The sequence below is a fragment of the Streptopelia decaocto genome, assembly GCF_964273445.1.
Source record: "Streptopelia decaocto genome assembly, chromosome: 23".
Lineage (NCBI taxonomy): Eukaryota > Metazoa > Chordata > Aves > Columbiformes > Columbidae > Streptopelia > Streptopelia decaocto.
In genome coordinates, this window is record NC_138678.1 from 1,189,071 (window position 1) to 1,207,123 (window position 18,053).

The window sequence follows — 18,053 nt, forward strand, 5'->3', positions numbered from 1 at the left end:
GCTGCCAGCACCGCACACTTCAAGAGATATCTCAAAATCAGGCTTCTTACCTTATCATTGTTAAAAGACTGTGCAATCAAAATGTAAGTGACAATTCGGCTGATGCATGAGCAGAAATAGATGCCAGCTCATTCTCCCCTAGCTGGAGAAATTCTGTAAAGCTAACAGGATTTAAAAAACATTTTGTCAGAAAAATAAGTGGCTATGACAGAGCCGGGGAACGGGCAGAATAGCAATTCAGCTATCTAACCCTGGGTATCGCAGTGACAGGTGCGTTTCAAGTGCTGCGCTACATTACACGGCTGCCCTCTCCAGCAGCCCCACTCCGAGGATTCAACATGCTTTGCAAACATCAATTAATTTAATGCTCGCAACACCAAAGACTGAAATGCTGAGAGGCCGGGGTGAGAAGGGTTAAAATAACAAGATCAGCACTGGGAATGGAATAAATTCCTGTGGATCTCCAGCTTCCACAAGCACGGTTGTGCCATTTTTTCCCAACAGTTCTCCTAAATAAGCATGTTTCGTGCCTGATTCTAACAGGTCTTCCTTAAGGGCAGAGAGAAATCTTGCAGATGATTCTCAAACCCCTGCAGCTGTGCAAGAAATCCACGTGGGAACCTTGTGGTGCAGGTTTTATTCCAACAGAGCCCGTCGTTGTGCCCCCGTGGTGTGCGGCGCCCATTGCCGTGGCGCAATTCCTAGGGAAATCATCACGCATCTGAAATGGCCGCGAGTCTAAACCACGTTCAGCCCGCTGGAAGGCACGGGGTGGGATGTTTAGCACAGCACATCCTGTCGCGAGCATCACAGATGAATAAACAACACTTAGGAAAGAAGCGTGGCTAGTGGGTTTAAGGAAAGGGCCTTCAAGTTGCAATGATTATAAATGACAGCAATTAGATGACTTCTCTACAAATAAGTTATGTCCAGATTAACTAGTGTGGAGACAGAAGAGTTTTCTGCCTGTGATTTTCCTGCCATGGGGTGGATGCTGGGGAGGGATGTCAGCTCGTGGCCGTTAGAAGCAGCAGGATGTCATTTAGGAGCAGAAGGTGACTGTTTATTTTGTATTTCTGCTTTGATTAGGGAGAATATTTGATAAGAAGCAGCTTCTCCCGGGGTGAGGCTGATAAACTGAAGGCGCGGCTACAAGTGAGCATCACATCCACAACAGGGAAATGGATCACCCTCCAAGAACTTGATTGCTTCTCATGCGCACAAACATCCTTGAAAATAGCCCCAAAGAGGCTCCTTCTCTCCCGCATGGAAGCGGCTGCAGAGGAATCTCAGCTTAATATTGACACCTCCGGCCCGCAGAGTACCCGATTTGCCTCCACTATGTCTAGTTTGGAATAAAAAGGTGCAGGATGTGACAGGAAGGGGAATGGGCAACAATGAAGAAGATAAACGGTGCCCTGTCCTGATTTCTGAAAGCCTCTGAAGACAAGAGAGACCAAGGGCGGCAGGAACCGATATCCTAACGCTTCTGTTCTTTCCCAGCCAGTTAAAAGGAGGAAGAGCCTATTAAGAGGTGGAAATGGACCATGTAGCCCCTTTTCTGCTATTGTCTGCAAATCCTTGTGCTCCAAAGCATTTTCCCTCAGAGTCCTCACAGGCACGCTATAAACAAACAGAGGCACTGCCAATTGTTTTAGCATGATAAATGCATTTAAAAGCTTTCAATATTTTTGTCTGTTTACAGGCGCGCTCCTCGAGGAATTCTGACAACCTTGCCGGAATGGACAAGTTGCAAAATGCTTCACTTAGCACTGAAGTTAAATTTTCAAGCAAGAAACCTGAGCGCTAAAGTAGATTTTGTTGGGCTTTCTCTGCCTTCCGCACCTTCTCCCCACGGCACAAGCTGCGCAGGCACGGCCAGGCTAGAGCAGAGCAGGGAGATACTTGCAATGTGAACGAGTTAAAATGACAATTTATATCCCAAAGAGTCACTGAGTATCCCACCGGAACAAGCAGGGGAATAGCAATGAAATTATCTAAGAGGCTCACATAAAAAAAAGGTAATCTGCTAAAGAGTAAAATTATACAAGCCAGTAAGCACATAGTATAAAGAGCCTTTAATATTGATTCACTCACTCAATATTTCATGGAATTCACATCTTGTTCAACAGTGGAGAAACAAGAGAGAATATGCTCAGTTTGGCCAGCTCCTGACGGCTACGAGCTTAGACAAATAGCAGCCTTGTCAGGTTTGGACTGACTTCATGTTTTAATAAAGACACTGGTTGGTTTTAGCACAGTTCTCAGCCATATTTGGTGCCGGATCTGTAGCCAGAGGTGGTACAGGACGGACACTGAGAGATTCCTGCGGGAATGAGATTCCCAGCAATGGGATATGGGGAGGTAACTCCTGGGAGCTGTGCTGAAAGTCTCTCTTCATAAAAATGGCAAGAGTACAGAGATTAAAGCTGTTAGAGACACCTCACTGCATTGCAGAGGGAGGAACTGTCATGGACATGTGACCTTTAAAAGCGGCAATGAAACTGCACTAAAATTGATTGAGAACTCACCAAACATGTTACCGATGTGGCCGTTCTTAGTCAGCGGTCGCAGTTCGTTTTTCCCAAGTGCGTATTGCTTGTAGTTGTCCCAGGCGAATTTCATCATCTGTAAAAAGAAGAATTGAATGAAAGCGGTTAAGAGAACTGAAAGTTTTCTCAAGTTCAGCTCTGGAAATGAATGGGAGTTTCCCATTCACTGCTGAACCCAGCAAGCAATGGCTTGTTAATTACAAAATCTGATGAATGGGGCTGCATTCAGCACTTTGCTAAAATCACAAACCCATTGATCCTGGTGCAGACGTCGGGACTGGGACATTTCAGAAGCGCCACAATATCCAACACACAGACTCCACGTTTCCCCTGGGCTGTGTGAGCCAAGCGAGAACTATAGAAAGATGCCTCAATTTCTGAATCCTTCACTTTTTTTTGAGGGATATTGGTTATTTCAGAATGGTAATTCAAATGGGATAAAAACGCACAGCGGAAGCTGATACATCCCTAAGTATAGGAGTGTTACCTTCTGAGTGTTCACATTTCTCGACAATAGCAACAAGGAAACTTGATTACACTGCAAACTCACCCACCATCTGCCCACCTTGCAGCAGTTTCCTACAGAACGCTGGCAAAGCAGCAGCACCGAGGTGCCCGACATGCTTGGAAGGAAGAAGCCGGTCGTCGTTTGAGGACTGCGCAGAAACTGTCTCTCTATTTACCAACAGAAAGGGGAGATCCGTGACATTTTGCTATCTTCCTATCAAAACTCCTACGTGCTTTCTTAAGCGAGCCCTGCAGATGGGCTGGGTGATTTCTAAGCGAGCCCTTCCAACTCAAACAATTCCTTTGGGGACATCTGAACTGTCCTGCCTGGGCTCAGCACACCCTGAGGACCGCGAGGCAGCGGGTTTGTGTTTCCAACACACACACCCCCCAGCACAGCTTCTTCTGACCTTTGGCTCCCGCTTTTAGGAAAAATTAAACCTACAAGTCTCCTCTCTGAAGGCAGGAGACACTGGGACTTGTCAGCTGCTAAGGAGAGCCTTAAATAAAGCTCTTTTCATAATCCGCACAGCCTGGCTCTGAGCAGCTTCAGCCCCGGCATCGCGCTGACCTGGACGTTCTTTGATTCAATCCCTGGAAAAGAGTCAGATAACAAAGGGGAAGAAGGTGGCTTCAGAGAGCCGACAATATTCTCCGCCGCCGCTCAACAAAGAGAAGACTCTGCTAAAATGCTTGACTCAAACGAGGCATTTGAGAGAAAATGACAGTTTAAAACAAATCATTCCTTCACAGAGTGCCCTGCCTATTGTCCGCAGCAGCGTTTACTGCTCTATTTCGGGACTGGAATATGCAGGTTACTTTGGTCTGAAATTCCCACTGTCATTTCAGCTCTTACTTTTGTCCTTCCCTCCAGCTGCGTTTCACAAACCCACCATCGCAAACCTCCTTCATTAGCGCACATACACAAAAAGCCACATCACCACATTCCCCCCCCATCCCCTTTTTAAACACTGAGCGTCCAAAGTAAAGTTTCACCGAGCTGGTCATACGGCCAAGGATAAACATTTGCTGAACTGATTGATAACATTCGGACCGCGACACCACCAGAAGAAGGAATGTTGGACAAGCAAATAAAGTCAACTTGGGTTTTCAAAGCTCGGTGTGGGATGAATTAGTCACCGGAGCACATTGATTCGAGGACACGGAATAACAACCGGGCCGGGGGAAAGAAATCGTGCCTCAGTTTTATCACTCAGGGCGTTCACTTTAGTTTTGCTAGATTTATTTTTCAGTGCACACATTATTCTAAATGAGAATTTCTCATTCTTCAGCAGCATAATGGCAAATTTTTGAGGAACTCTGGACTTTCCCTGATGGTACCAAGCAAATGCTTTTGTGTCTCAGAGCTTGAGCCCAAAGTTCATTGCAGAACAGTGTTTCCGTAAGGCCAGTGTTCCCACCGCGAGCGGTGGAAGGAAACTGCCAGAAAATCTCTTTATTTCTCCTGTAAGCAGAGCCCAGGGTGGCGAACCCGCCCTCTGACACCAGGAGGATGTGGAAACGACTGTTTTGTTGCATAAAAGCCCTAACGCTGTAATCCTGAATCAGCCTAATTTTAAGCCGAGTATGACATTTCAAGTTGTCTCCTTCCCTCAACTTTTTTAACTCCTCCGTGCCAAGAAGGTTGCAAGTTTCTTCTTCAAAGTGTGTGAGAAACACAAGAGCCTCTGCCGTCCTGTTCCCGGGGATGCAGAGTTTGCTGCCACCTCCATCACGGGCAAGAAAACCACCCCAGGTTTCCCATTAACAGCTCTTTCTGTCTTACAAGAGCAATTTGTTCCTCTCCTCCTGTGTTCTGACAGACACACCAGAGCCACCCGCTTCACACAGGACTCCCGAGCACCATTGGAATAAATACAGTTATTCTTCATTTGCCTATTTAAGCTGTATTTGTCACGGTGGTGCGAAAAGTTCCACTACAAAGTGATTTATCAGGCTGTGCCGGCCACAGCGTCTTAAATCCTCCTTCTGTGTTCTGTGCTGAGCTGATAATCAGGCAGACAGAGGGTGGATGAGATTGGATGTGCCTCCTCATCAGACCGAAGGGTTGTCAGCTTTCCTTTACGGGAACAACATTTTGCTCACTGCTTTTAAACCCTTTATATTTGGGAGGCAAGATCACAGAATGGACTGGGTTGGAAAAGACCTCAGAGATCATCAAGTCCAACCCTTAGTCCAACTCCAGTCCGTTTAATAGATCATGGCACTAAGTGCCATGTCCAAGCTCAGTTTCAAAACCTGCAGGGCCGGTGAGTCCAGCACCTCCCTGGGCAGCCATTCCAATCCTGACCACTCTCTCTGCACAGAATTGCTTTCTCATCTCCAGCCTCAATTTCCCCGGGCAGAGTTGAAGCCCGTGCCCCCTTGTCCTATTGCTGATGCCTGGGAGAAGAGCCCAATCCCCACCTGGCTGGAACTGCCCTTCAGGTAGTTCTAGAGAGTGCTGAGCTCAGCTCTCAGCCTCCTCTTCTCCAGACTGAACCAGCCCAGCTCCCTCAGCCTCTCCCCATAGGGCTTGTGCTCAAGTCCCTTCCCCAGTCTTGTTGCTCTTCTCTGGACCCGCTCCAGCACTTCAATCTCTTTCCTGAGCTGAGGGGCCCAGAACTGAACACAATACTCCAGGTGTGGCCTCCCCAATGCAGAGCACAGGGGAAGGGTCACTGCCCTTGTCCTGCTGACCACGCCAGTTTGGATACAGGACAGGACACCATTGGCCTTCTTGGCTACCCAGGCACACTGCTGGCTCATGCATCATACGGTACCTTTTCATTTCCCAAGACGAAGCTTTCCTTCCTCTAACGCTGGGGCCAAAAGCAGCGACTGGAAAAGTTTTAAAGCCAAAAGCATCTGCACCAATTCTGGCTTTGTGCAGCTGCCTCTCCAATCCAAATTTAGCCGTTCAGCTTCCAAACCACTAAAGAGATTCATCAAGTTTCTAAAAGCGGGGACTCCACATTTATACACGGTACGGAGGACTGAGATGGAGCTTTCAGAAGGTTCCAAACGCCCGGCTGAAACAAAGAGGATGGAGCAGAGAGCTGCAAAATGGAAATCTGCATAGCAAGGTGCTTAAGTTCCATTTCTGACGAGACGCCAAGGTTAGAAGTGAATATTTTATGCCATTCTAGTCATGACAGATCGCAATACGTCAGCATTAACTTGATGCCATTTTAGATTTGAAAAATGGCACCAAACCCACAAAAATTATGGAAATAGATCCATAATTTTACATTTTGTTCCTACCAGTGTGCCATCTGCCATCTAATAGACAATTATCTATTTGGCCCTGAAGTTCTAATCACCCCGGCTTCCCGCTGATTTATGGCAGAGACTTCCAAATTTATAACGGAGTTTGTCGCTCTGTCTTTTCTATAGTCTGTAAGTCACTTTTTACTTGGAGAGCTTCAGCGTCCCAGATGATGATCAATCCAAATCAACTCGGAATTCTGAAAGCTGCGTCCTGCAGGGTCCCAACACCGATGCAGAACAAGGCTGGTTTAAAACTGCTCTCAGCGCATTGCTTTACTTAATGCGTGGAAGTATTTTTATTTGTGTCCTGGTTTTGTTAATAACAAGTTTCTCTTTTAGTGAATTTGCCTGTCAGCTCGAGCTTCATATGAGCTGCATTTTCCTGGAAAACCAGATCCATGTTTTGGTACACATAGCAATGGAATGCGAAGTTATTGATAAGCACGGATGGACATCTCGTGAGAGGGACAACGAGAAACAGGTGACCAAAAACTGACCAACTGTGTATAACATCCCATTCATGTGATACTTCATATAAAAGTGGGAGATCATGAGGATCTCGTCCCTTTTCCCTATGGCGACATTAGGAGAGGACCTTGCAAGTCGTCCCTGCGAACTGAGGCCTAGTGAGAGACTAAATCCAGCTCCGGTTGGCTGCAGAGTCCAGTCCAGGACTTCGGGTGCTGGCTCTGCAGTTGCTGAGACTTTCAAGATTGGTTTTGTATATTTTGTATTATTTTCTCTATTTTTATCAGTAGCATTAGTAAAACATTTTTAATTTTTCCAACTCTCTCCTCTCTGTCCTTCTTTCCCTCCCGATCGCCTGTGCTGAGTGGGAAGAGGGGAGAGGAAGGGGCTAAACGGGGAAGGGTGGGCAGAAGAGGTTAACAATACATCTGCCAGGGTTTTATTGTCACTCCGCAATCATAAACCCTCGACAATTTGGAAGTCAGCTTTCTAAATACCCTCCTATAAAATACTGGGCCAAACACTGTGTCACATCGAATACGGCGGCAGGAAATATTACAAATATTGCATGTTCTCACTGATAATTCTCTCACTTCTGTTGGTTCTTGACTTGTCTTAAACCAACAAGAATTTGTCCATTTTCCAAGATCAAATATGCCACGTAACGCAATCAAACTCACCGCTCCAGACTGGAAGATCCCCCGCGCTATCACTTCCCCTCCTTCCGTTACCAGGGAAGATTTCCAAACGCAGAGTGTTCCCAAACAGCTATTTGATTAGTTTTATCCATCTAGGCTGGGATAATTAGTAAATGCTTAAAAGATGAAATCTAAATATACCAACCAATCAGCCCTTTTCAAGAACTTCCAAGGATCGTTACCCAAAGCCATTATCTTTACAAGAGAACCATTTTTGTGGCTCTTCGGCCTTCCTTCTTCAACTCCCCTTCAAATATTGAACTATTAAGCTATGGAAGAAATTCCCAGTTTGAGTTTTCAAAACAAATCCAAACCAAAAAGACACAAAAAAAAGGGGGTGGGGTGTAACTCTAAATATTTCTTTCCCTATTGTATTTCTGACTTGGTTTTTCCCACCTCAGACCACCAGACAGGTTTCTCTTCCTCTCTCCATGGTTGGAAGATCGGTTGTCACCTCAGTTTCACAACAGGACCTGTTCTTTCCCATCTCTGACCTTCCCGCTCCCCCAAAATCACCCTGGTCTAGTTTGGATTTTTAACCTGCAATATAACGTCATCTATTTTCCACCAGCTGTGTAAAAAATATATCATTTGCCAGATGACAAGATGCAGAGGAAAAAAGGACTTGACTGTCCTGCAGACAGAACAAAATCTGCCCAAACACATCCGGATAAGTTGTTTCTATTTGGAATAATGGATGGTATTTCTTTTCTAATCAGACTTGCAAACACTGGATTGACTGCGGGAAAAGTAAAGAAACAGTACTATGTTTATTATCTTTTGATCATTATCGCACGGAGCTATAAATATCCATACAAACACCATGCTATAGAAAAACTAGAATACACGTGAAAAATCTTTCATACGAAGCCGAGTAACTTCTCAGGCTACTTCTTCGGCACTTTGTCCTTCGAAATGTTTTTACATCCTAGCAAAATCATAACAAAAGAGCTGTGTGTTAACTCCAGTTGACTGGAAGGTTCCATTTAGGCAGACACTACTATCCACAGGCTGGTACTTGGGTTTAAAAGCTGAAAGTCGCCAAGCAGCCAGCGCTTGAGCACACGAAGACGTTACCAAGCAACCCACCGAAACACACACCAACATTGATAATCCATTCTGAAGTAATTCATTTTATAATTAAAGATAACAGGAAATCCAATAGATCCCAACAGGAACTTTGGCAATTTAGAGCCATGCCAGCTAACCTGCCTGTTCTACAGCATCCACGGTGCCTTCTGTCTCTGAATAAAACATCAAGCGAATCGCAGTGATTTTCATTTAATGGCCCTTCAAAGCAACCGATAAGCATTACAGAGCCTCACCTTGGTGAGGGGGAATCTAATGGCACCTGATTTTTCTAACTTGAAATTACACATTCTTCTGTTTACTGATAGCGAAGGAACGGCTGCACATAAAACCCGAGTCTTAGTACAAAATCAAAGCCCTGGAAGAACCAAGCGAACGCAATCATGTCGGCTCCAAACGCGACAGGTATTTCCTCTCGGCTTTCCCTTTCTGACCCCCCTCATACACCCTCTGGGCAACTTCCACAGTATCCACCTGCAACACCAACCTCAGCCTTCTCTTGTAAGAGCATCAGGCATAATAAAGAGAAATAACCAAACGGCGTGGGACTACGCTGTGAACTGGTGCTCAATATTCTTTCGCCCAACACTCTGGCAGACCCAAAGTCATTTTGCAGGAGATGACAGTGGCAGAATTGGGGTCAAAACTCAACGCCTGTCTACACACCCATTGTGTCAGCAAGAGCCACCAAGATGCTGGAGGGAGTGGAGCATCTCCCGTGTGAGGAAAGGCTGAGGGAGCTGGGGCTCTGGAGCTGGGCGAGAGGAGACTGAGGGGGGGACTCATTCCTGGGGATCAAGATGGAAAGGGGGAGTGTCAGGAGGGTGGAGCCAGGCTCTTCTGGGTGACAACCAGGGACAGGACAAGGGGCAATGGGTGCAAACTGGAACGCAGGAGGTTCCACTTGAATATGAGAAGAAACTTGTTGGGGGTGAGGGTGGCAGAGCCTGGCCCAGGCTGCCCAGGGGGGTTGTGGAGTCTCCTTCTCTGCAGACATTCCAACCCGCCTGGACACCTTCCTGTGTAACCTCATCTGGGTGTTCCTGCCCCATGGGGGGATTGCACTGGATGAGCTTTCCAGGGCCCTTCCAACCCCTGACATTCTGGGATTACGTGACTTCACGTGGCAGCAGGAATCGTGCATAACCAGCAAGGTCCTGGGCTCAAGAGAGCATCAATTACCCTGCGGCAGCTGCACCAACGCAGCCCTGCACCTCTCGGCCAAAGACGATCCATGCGAGCGAACGCAGGGATTATACACACAACGGCGATGGGGCAGGAGTTTGATTAACACCCAACAACACCGAACTAATTCCTGTCGCAAACCCACTTCCTCAAGAGCAATTTTCTGCACCCTCTGGAATGGCGCCCAAAGTTCAGGAAAGTCTCAGCTCTTTGACAGCTGCCTTTGCCAGTGGTTGACTTGATTTTTCCTTAAACACAAGATAAAGACTCCAGTTTCCACACCCAAAGCACCAGCCTGGGCACACGACTCTACCTGTGTGCTCCAGCTCTATATAACGGACTCTAAACCAAAATTTCAAACCCTGTCAGCCTCCTGACTGTAAATATATCAGCTGTTTGTTCAGTGTTAGATGGCAGATAGATACTGTGAATTACTTGCTATGTGTCGCTTTATCTGGAAGTAAATAGACCAGTAATTCAAGCAACAGGTGAGTGGGGCTTTGCTTCAGATTCTTCTGGCAAAGTCTTGGCAGCTTGTTCTCAAAGTTGCGAGCAGGAAAAAGCAGGACCAGGATCTGCACTGAGGGAACAGGAAAAAAACCCAGCACAGGGAGTCCAAGGTCATTAGTGTTAGTGACAAGGACAGAAATAGAACTCAAGAGTCTTCCTGACTCACAGCTCCTGCTAAGAAAGCTGAATGGGAGAAAGACCAGCTCAAAACACAATTAAACTAACTCCTAATTAAATTCCTAATGCGACTAGCTTTAACTGTGTCAAGAGGGGAAAAAAAACCCCTTCGATAGGACTATCTCAGGCATTAAGACCCAGCTGGATCCAGCTGCATCTAAATCAGGAAACATGTCAGCAAGAGCAGCTGATTTTGCAGTGAGTTTCCTAATGAGACGCTGGACTGTAAGAGGATGACAGTGGTTTTGAGAACGAATTTGCAAGTCTAGAGTAAAGCACGGGGTGATTTAGTAGAGAGACGAGAAAAGCTGTAGTCTTATCTCCCTCACTTCCCAGAATCAGAGCTTGTGGAAAATTCTAATAGAAATAAAAGGTATTTGTGTTCTCGACCACCCTAACGCTGTCAGCTTCGTGTTTCCTTCGAGCCTCTAGAACTGATCAAACATACGCTATTCCAGAGCACGACTAAAGCTGACGCTGTACAAGGCCAGCAATGAAAAGAGTGACAATTCCTCTGGTCCTAAGCTTGTTACCTCTAAGTTGAAGCACTCGCTGCTATCAGGGTTAGAGAACCTGCACAAAAAGGCAATTCCCGATGCCCAGTTTGCACCAGTCGGCCAGGGGAGCTGACCCTGTTCGATCGGAGGGGTGATTTCCCCGCAGATGGGTGCTCAAAAGGTAGTTTGACGTGCTGCGAAAAAATGGGGGTCAGCATCAAAGAGCAAATCTGACTATAGCTTGTGCGATGCAGATGCGAGCAAAGGTGGCGTGACAGCAAACACACAGAAAGCCAAGAGTGAGAGAAAGACTAAAAACTGCAGAGGACACTTCAACGAAGATGAGCTTAAAGCATCAAAATAATTATGATTTCCCTCGCTACCCCCACAGAATGAAGGCAGAATTGCTCTTTGAGCAACATCTGTAAGTATGAGGAGATCGGAAAAGAAATTTAAGGTGCTTCCTTATAAAACACTGGGGGTTTTTCTAGATATTTTGCAGAATTTGAACTTAGCTCTGGTTTGCTGCTCCCATGTATTCCCGCTTCTTAAATGGAAATTTAAGCTGTGAGTACAGATCTGTAGCACTTAAAAGTGTTTTCAAAGTAGAAGATACCAGAACATGTTCAAGTAACAACAGCGGATAGGAAACCAATCTCTGTTTGTAAAATATGGGAACACCAAATAATAACATTCTAATATTATAATATTTGATACTTACAACTATTAAAATATACCTATGAAGTGCATCTCACTATACTGTGATGCCAACTTCAGTAATTAGTGTATGTGCTTCACTTTGGAGGTGAAAATGTGCCATACATCCAAACACATACATACAGGCTTTCACACACAAAGAGGCACGTTAAGCAAATCTTTTCCCCGATCCACTGCTATGTCACAAATCACTACCTTTACATTCTCATGGAACGGTTCACTTCACAAGATGACTTTTGCTAACAAAGTTGCGCATTAGGAGACGTCTGTCAACCACACAACTATGGGGCTGCACCACCGAGGGCGGCAGGCGGGCCCAGAAAGCAAGAAACGCACTTTGCATGACACCGTTATTTGGATTTTTCAAGTGCTTTTAATTCTAGGTTGGCCAATCTGGTAATGGCTTTTCTTGGTGACTACTACTACTTTATTCCAGCATGCTTTGAGGGAAGAAAGTGGGAAAAATGACTTACCTTGTAATCGTGCTTCTTCTAATGTCAGCTCAGTGTCCCCCTCCTGAGTTTTGTGCCTGCAGCGTAAATCATGCAGGAAACTCCCACAGCTCTTTAAGATTTTGGGCACTGTGATGTATCTATAGGCTGCCTCAAGGGCTCTCACATTTAAACTACGTCCCTTCAAACGTTTGCAGCACACGGTCTTCATAAATCCCTAATTATTAATACACACAGACTACAAATTCTCCTTAGAAGTGACCAACATTCCAGGTGAATGATGCACAACCATCAGTTAAACACCCAGGCCAAAATCCATCAGCTCCTCACTGAAATGCCAACACATTAAAAGGGAAGGTGGATGGAACACAAACACTGAGCAAGATTGTTTTTCCAGACCTGAATTATGACAAGGTAAGTTATTTTCTCTTTGCCTAAAGATACCATCTGCACAGGATTCTCATTTCTGGAGAGCCAGAGCCCAAGGGGTCGCTCTAAAAGAAGCTGCAGTGATAACTAACCGAAAACGGGCAGACTGCAAAGAAAAAGAGAGTGTGGGGTGATTCAAGGAAAATAATAATTAAAAAAATATGTTTTCAGAGCCTGTTAGACCTACCTGTTTGATAGCCTGTGGGATAAACATCAAACAGATCAATTATGGAAAGAAACAAAGCAGAGAAGATAGGAGGCTTTGTACTCCTGAGCCTTGGATGAGGGACCACGGCAGGAATGATCTGTGGGCGTGGAAGGGAAAGACTAAACCAGGGCCACAGTCTCTGCGCATAAATCCGTCCTTTGAATAGGGCCCGCAGTGTAAGATACTAAATGAGTCTTTTCACATTGGAAGGAAAATTTAGCACGGTCACAGGTTCACTCAGCAGCTCGATATACGTGTCTCACTCTTTCCATTTCAGGACGACGCATCTGATCTGCCTCTTCCTCCCAGCACTGGTAAAGCATGAATTGCTTTTGACACCCGGATGGCTCAGGGGCCCAAAGAGCAGTCATAAGCAGATGGGATAACTGAAGAAAAGAAAGAAAGAAAGAAAGAAAGACAGAAAGACAGAAAGAAAGACAGAAAGACAGAAAGAAAGAAAGAAAGACAGAAAGAAAGACAGAAAGACAGAAAGAAAGACAGAAAGACAGAAAGACAGAAAGACAGAAAGACAGAAAGACAGAAAGACAGAAAGACAGAAAGACAGAAAGACAGAAAGACAGAAAGACAGAAAGACAGAAAGACAGAAAGACAGAAAGACAGAAAGACAGAAAGACAGAAAGACAGAAAGACAGAAAGACAGAAAGACAGAAAGACAGAAAGACAGAAAGACAGAAAGACAGAAAGACAGAAAGACAGAAAGAAAGACAGAAAGACAGAAAGACAGAAAGACAGAAAGAAAGAAAGAAAGAAAGAAAGACAGAAAGACAGAAAGAAAGAAAGAAAGAAAAAAATGTAAAACCAGGCCAAGAGTTACCCTGCATCGCTCCCGTTTTGCACAGTGAGAACAGACTTGGGGAGCAGAAAAACATCTGTCTGGAAAGTGGTTTTGTCTCAGGCCAAATGCTGGAACGGGAGGGAAGAGGGAAGCCGAGAACTGCCAGCACACCTCCTGCTTCATCTCACACTTGGATGGCTTAACAGGAGAGATCTGGGAGGATGAGTTTAGTTTAATGATTTCTTGCTGGTTCACCTGCTGCCCATCTGTCTTTGTAATCCTTGCTCGGAGGGACAGACTGGAGCGGTGCCGTCCTCTCCCCTTCCAGAGTTCCCTGTGATTTGAACTTCCGAAGAGAGGAACAGAGCAATTCTGGAGCATTAAGTAGTCAGTAGAGATTAGCCCAATAATTTATCCAAGGTAATAGCTAATAACAGACACAAGAAACTTGCTCACAGCCTTCCTAGAGCCTCACGTCAGAGTTGTCACCTTACAAAAGTATTGTAAGAAATTCTTGGACCACAGTAGCAAATTTATTAGCTGGGAGGTGATAAACTCTTCCAAGAGTCCCTCAGTTAACTATAAATCATACAAAACAGGTCGCAAATACTGGATCTTTAATAAAAATGAAGTTGGTGGAGTGGATGTTAGAACAATGTCAGATTTCAGCCTGAGCTCCCGTCACGGGAGGGACCAGGGCCTGGCATCATCCCAGTGCTGGACACTCATCCTACCGCAATGATTAATGAACTGCTGAGAGAATAAAGCAAGAAGAAATGGAAAGTTGGGAGATCTGGGTAATAAACTAAACAAACAAACAAAAAAAAAGCACAAAACAAAACATAAAGATTCATCAAAATTAGAGACAGGAGGCACCTCTGAGGTCAGACTCCACATCCCTGCAGGTGTAGAAGTGAATCCCATAGCACTTCTCCAGCCGTGTTTCCTTTCAAGACCTGAGCAACCAGCTTCCACTCTGTTCCACGTAATAAATTTCACCCTAATATTCAACGCAAAATTATATTTCTGGAGGTCTTTGAAACCCAGAAATGAAAGAACCAGAAGACAGCTGTCTGCTGCTTTATCCGACAGCAGCCAAGGAGCTGCCTTTCAAAAATGAATCTTTTGACCTGTTTTACTGATGAGAGGGGGCAGATCCACAGCCAGCGGTGACAATGTTCTGGTCACTGACATGCGGAACTAAGGTCTGATGGATAAGATAATCAAACACAACTGCGATGTTTCAGGACTGAGGAATCCTACCGTGGTCTGAGTGTTGGAAGAAGGCCTTCCAGAAAGCCCAAACTGCACCAGAAATCAGCCAAGGATTTGTTTGGGTTCATCTAGCACAATATGCAGCCTTCCTAGATAACTCCAGAGGACAACAGAGGCTCAGATGGAGGAAGAACCAGAAACAACCACTTTTCCACTGGAAGCATTTCATTTGTGAGCTGGGCTGGCTAACCCAGACAGCAGGAAGGTTTCAGGATGAATGAAATGTGATTACATTATAATTAACTTTTGTTATTTCACAAAGTACATGGTTATGCACTTTCTTTACTGCCCAGGGAAATCATGTTAACACAATTAGAGCAAGAACCCTGTTTCAAACATGGTTTGCTGGGATGTTACTAACATGGCTCCAATTCTCAGCACAGTCTGCAGAGCCATTTACTCCATAAGTCAGCGGGAGTTCTGACACCGACTTCCTTGGAAGCAAGAACCGGCTCCTAGAGCAGAGACATTCGCCAGGACGTGCTGAACATATAGCTCCGCTGTATATCACCACCCTGCGCAAGTGCTGCTGGCACGATGAGATGCTGTAGAATTTCTAAATCTCTTGCATTTATTATTCCTTGCAGCCTTACTCTTAGGATATCATTCTACCCATAATAAACTAAGAGAGAGAAATATAACAGCAGCTCTGTGGCCATGCAATGGAAGTGTTGGAGGCCAGATTAGAACTAATGAGTTCCTGGCTCCTGCTCAATCAGAGTCATCAGAACAATTAGCTCAAATAAGCCCGAGAACTGTTTTCTGCTCAGTTGTCGCCTGCCCATCCTTCCCGGTAACTTGTGAGCTGGAAAACTTCAATTGGGTTTGACAGAGGCTAAAGGTCACAGAGAAACTGAAGTTTGGTGCAAATTGGAGCAGAGACCCCCAGTGAGGGCAGCGATGGGTCCCCAGCACCCAAGGGGGGACACTGGGAGGAGCAACTGGTCCTGCTAGGCAGGGCTGGGGACACAGGAGGAACTGGGGGTTCAGGCCACAGGACTCAATCCTGAAAAAGCCCCACCACCTGTGTGCCGGGAAGAGGTGAGTGTCAGGAGCACACCGCTCCATTTTAAACACGGCCGAGGCCTCTCCTTTGCTTCCTGTGGATACACACACGGGACTCTGCACCGCAGCTCTCAAGTAGATACAAAAGGGAAGCACTGAAGTCACTTCAGTTTAGTGCAAACTCAAGCCATTACTTACACTCCAGTGTCCGCCCAGGGAATGCTGAAGTGCCCAAGAGGAAACAGTTTTGCCTCATATTGCTCTGCTGGAATAGAGATTTTTTAAAAAGTCCATTTTACAGAGATGCAGTGTCCATCCAGTGACATGATGAATCTGCATCAGGAACAGACTCCAGGACCAAGTGTCCTGTTCTAATTAACAGTAGATGCTCTGCCCCCTTTAATAATAGAACAAATGAGTAACATCCCTGTGCCATAAACAGAGGATGTTTATTATCCAGCCCTGCAGTGTTCCCGCTGTGCTCTTTCCTACAACCTTTGGGTCCGTGGTGCACAAAACACCCGCGTTATGCACGGATCGCTGACGGCACTGCCCGTGACGGCGCCTCTGGAGGCCTTCCAAAATATTGTGTCAGATGATGAGCTGAAGAGACGCAGCACAGACAGCAACCATGGGAGCGTTCGCTCCTCACGCCAAACCCATTCACGGCATTCAGTGAAAAGTACTTTTTTTTGGGGGGATTGTAAATTTAGTCTCCTTCCCAAGTATAAAAATTAAAATGCTCCAAGCACAAGGTTTCCTCTTTCTACGAACGAAGGGAACACTCTCTTCTGCTTTCTCCTTTTGACAGCTCACGTCAGTTTTATATTCAGAGCTAAATGACAGACCGGTTTAAGATACATTTTCCTTTCCCAGTCTCCCATCTAAAACCTGAATTGTTTTAAATATTGAAAAACACATTCCAAAGCATCAAAATGATAAACAATCTAAACAATAATAGACTAATAGAGTAAACCAAACATGATTGATTAACATCATCTGGGAAAGCCTTGCATACGGATCCAAAGGAAAGAACACTACACACAAACATCTTTCTCCCATTAAGGGGCAGATTTAACCATTGATTAAAAAGTTAATCTGGAGTCTATCTTTGGGCTGGAAAGGCAGTTGCTGAGACCACGGTTTTGCTCCCCGAGGGGACACGGAGGTGGCTCCAGAGGATGTCACCGAGGGGCCACAGGGCAGTTCCAGCCCTGCTCCCCCTTCTCTTTCTAGTTGAGAACTTTCAAAGAACTTTTGTGTATTTACTGAGTTAATTCTGCAAGGCGTAGGTCCTTCCGCGCAACATGTGTGTGTCCTGGAAACCCATTTCCCCACGTCCCCCACTTGCATGTGGTCATTATCTGTCATCAGCCTGGAGAGGTCCAGACTCCAACAATTTTGCTGTTGTGCGAACAGCGCATCGTATTTAAGTGGCAGTTTATAAACCAGTCTCGCACCAAATTTAGTTGTTGTGGAACAAGTGCTTTCAAGGCCAGATTTTGTAGATAAGAACAAATGTCTTCAAATTGCACAGCACTCCCGAACTCCAAAATGCCCTCAGCTCCAGTAATATCAGTAATAGCGCGCACTGAGGCATCATCGGCATCTCCAAGGCAAGCAGCACTGTAGCACAGATCACACCATGAAGTATTTTCTATACTCATGCATTATGCCAACAGAACAACTATATTTTTAGTCAATTAACTGTATACCCTAGAGCTGAAAGATGCTGAGACAGGTTAGGTCTAAATTTTGTCTGCATGAATCCACCGGAGGCTAGTGAAGCAAAAACTAAGCACCGTTTGTGGGATTTCCTGTATAGTTCCCTTTTTCACAGGTTCAGTAAATAAATGCATGAGGAGGAGCACGGGGTATAGGAAAATTCCAGCAAGGCTGGAGCCAGCCAGTGCTTCACACTGCAGGGAAATTCTCTCATTGCAAAGGTATTTCTACCCCAGAGAAAGAATTATGATCTGATCACAGTACACCTGACTGGTTTGCGATCATCATTCTACTCCTTTATAATAATGATGTTCTAGAAGTCTATTTCCTAACAAGTATTTTACTGAGAACAGGGTTTTTTACCCCAAGAGCCTGAAGTAAGTGTGTTGGAAGTCACTGGATTTACCGGGTAAGATATTTTCCATGGGTCTCAGGGAGAAAGATGTGCATGGGGAGGTGCTTTTCCATCTAGAACTGCACGTGGTACAACTCA

General features: G+C 45.4%; 1 protein-coding gene across 2 annotated transcripts in view; it reads right to left on the reverse strand.

The window, feature by feature from the left end:
• MAN1C1 (mannosidase alpha class 1C member 1) overlaps positions 1–18,053 on the reverse strand; it is a 63,241-nt gene that overhangs the window by 38,155 nt on the left and 7,033 nt on the right. The window contains exons 1-2 of one of the 2 annotated variants that reach the window (XM_082071362.1): positions 3,631–3,651; positions 2,532–2,628 (exon numbers count right to left, since the gene is read on the reverse strand). In XM_082071362.1, the coding sequence (XP_081927488.1) occupies positions 2,532–2,628 (97 nt within the window). In that variant the 5' untranslated portion in view covers positions 3,631–3,651. Of the gene's footprint in view, positions 1–2,531; positions 2,629–3,630; positions 3,652–18,053 lie in introns of those variants that run through there. The other variant, XM_082071361.1, reaches the window with a different exon arrangement.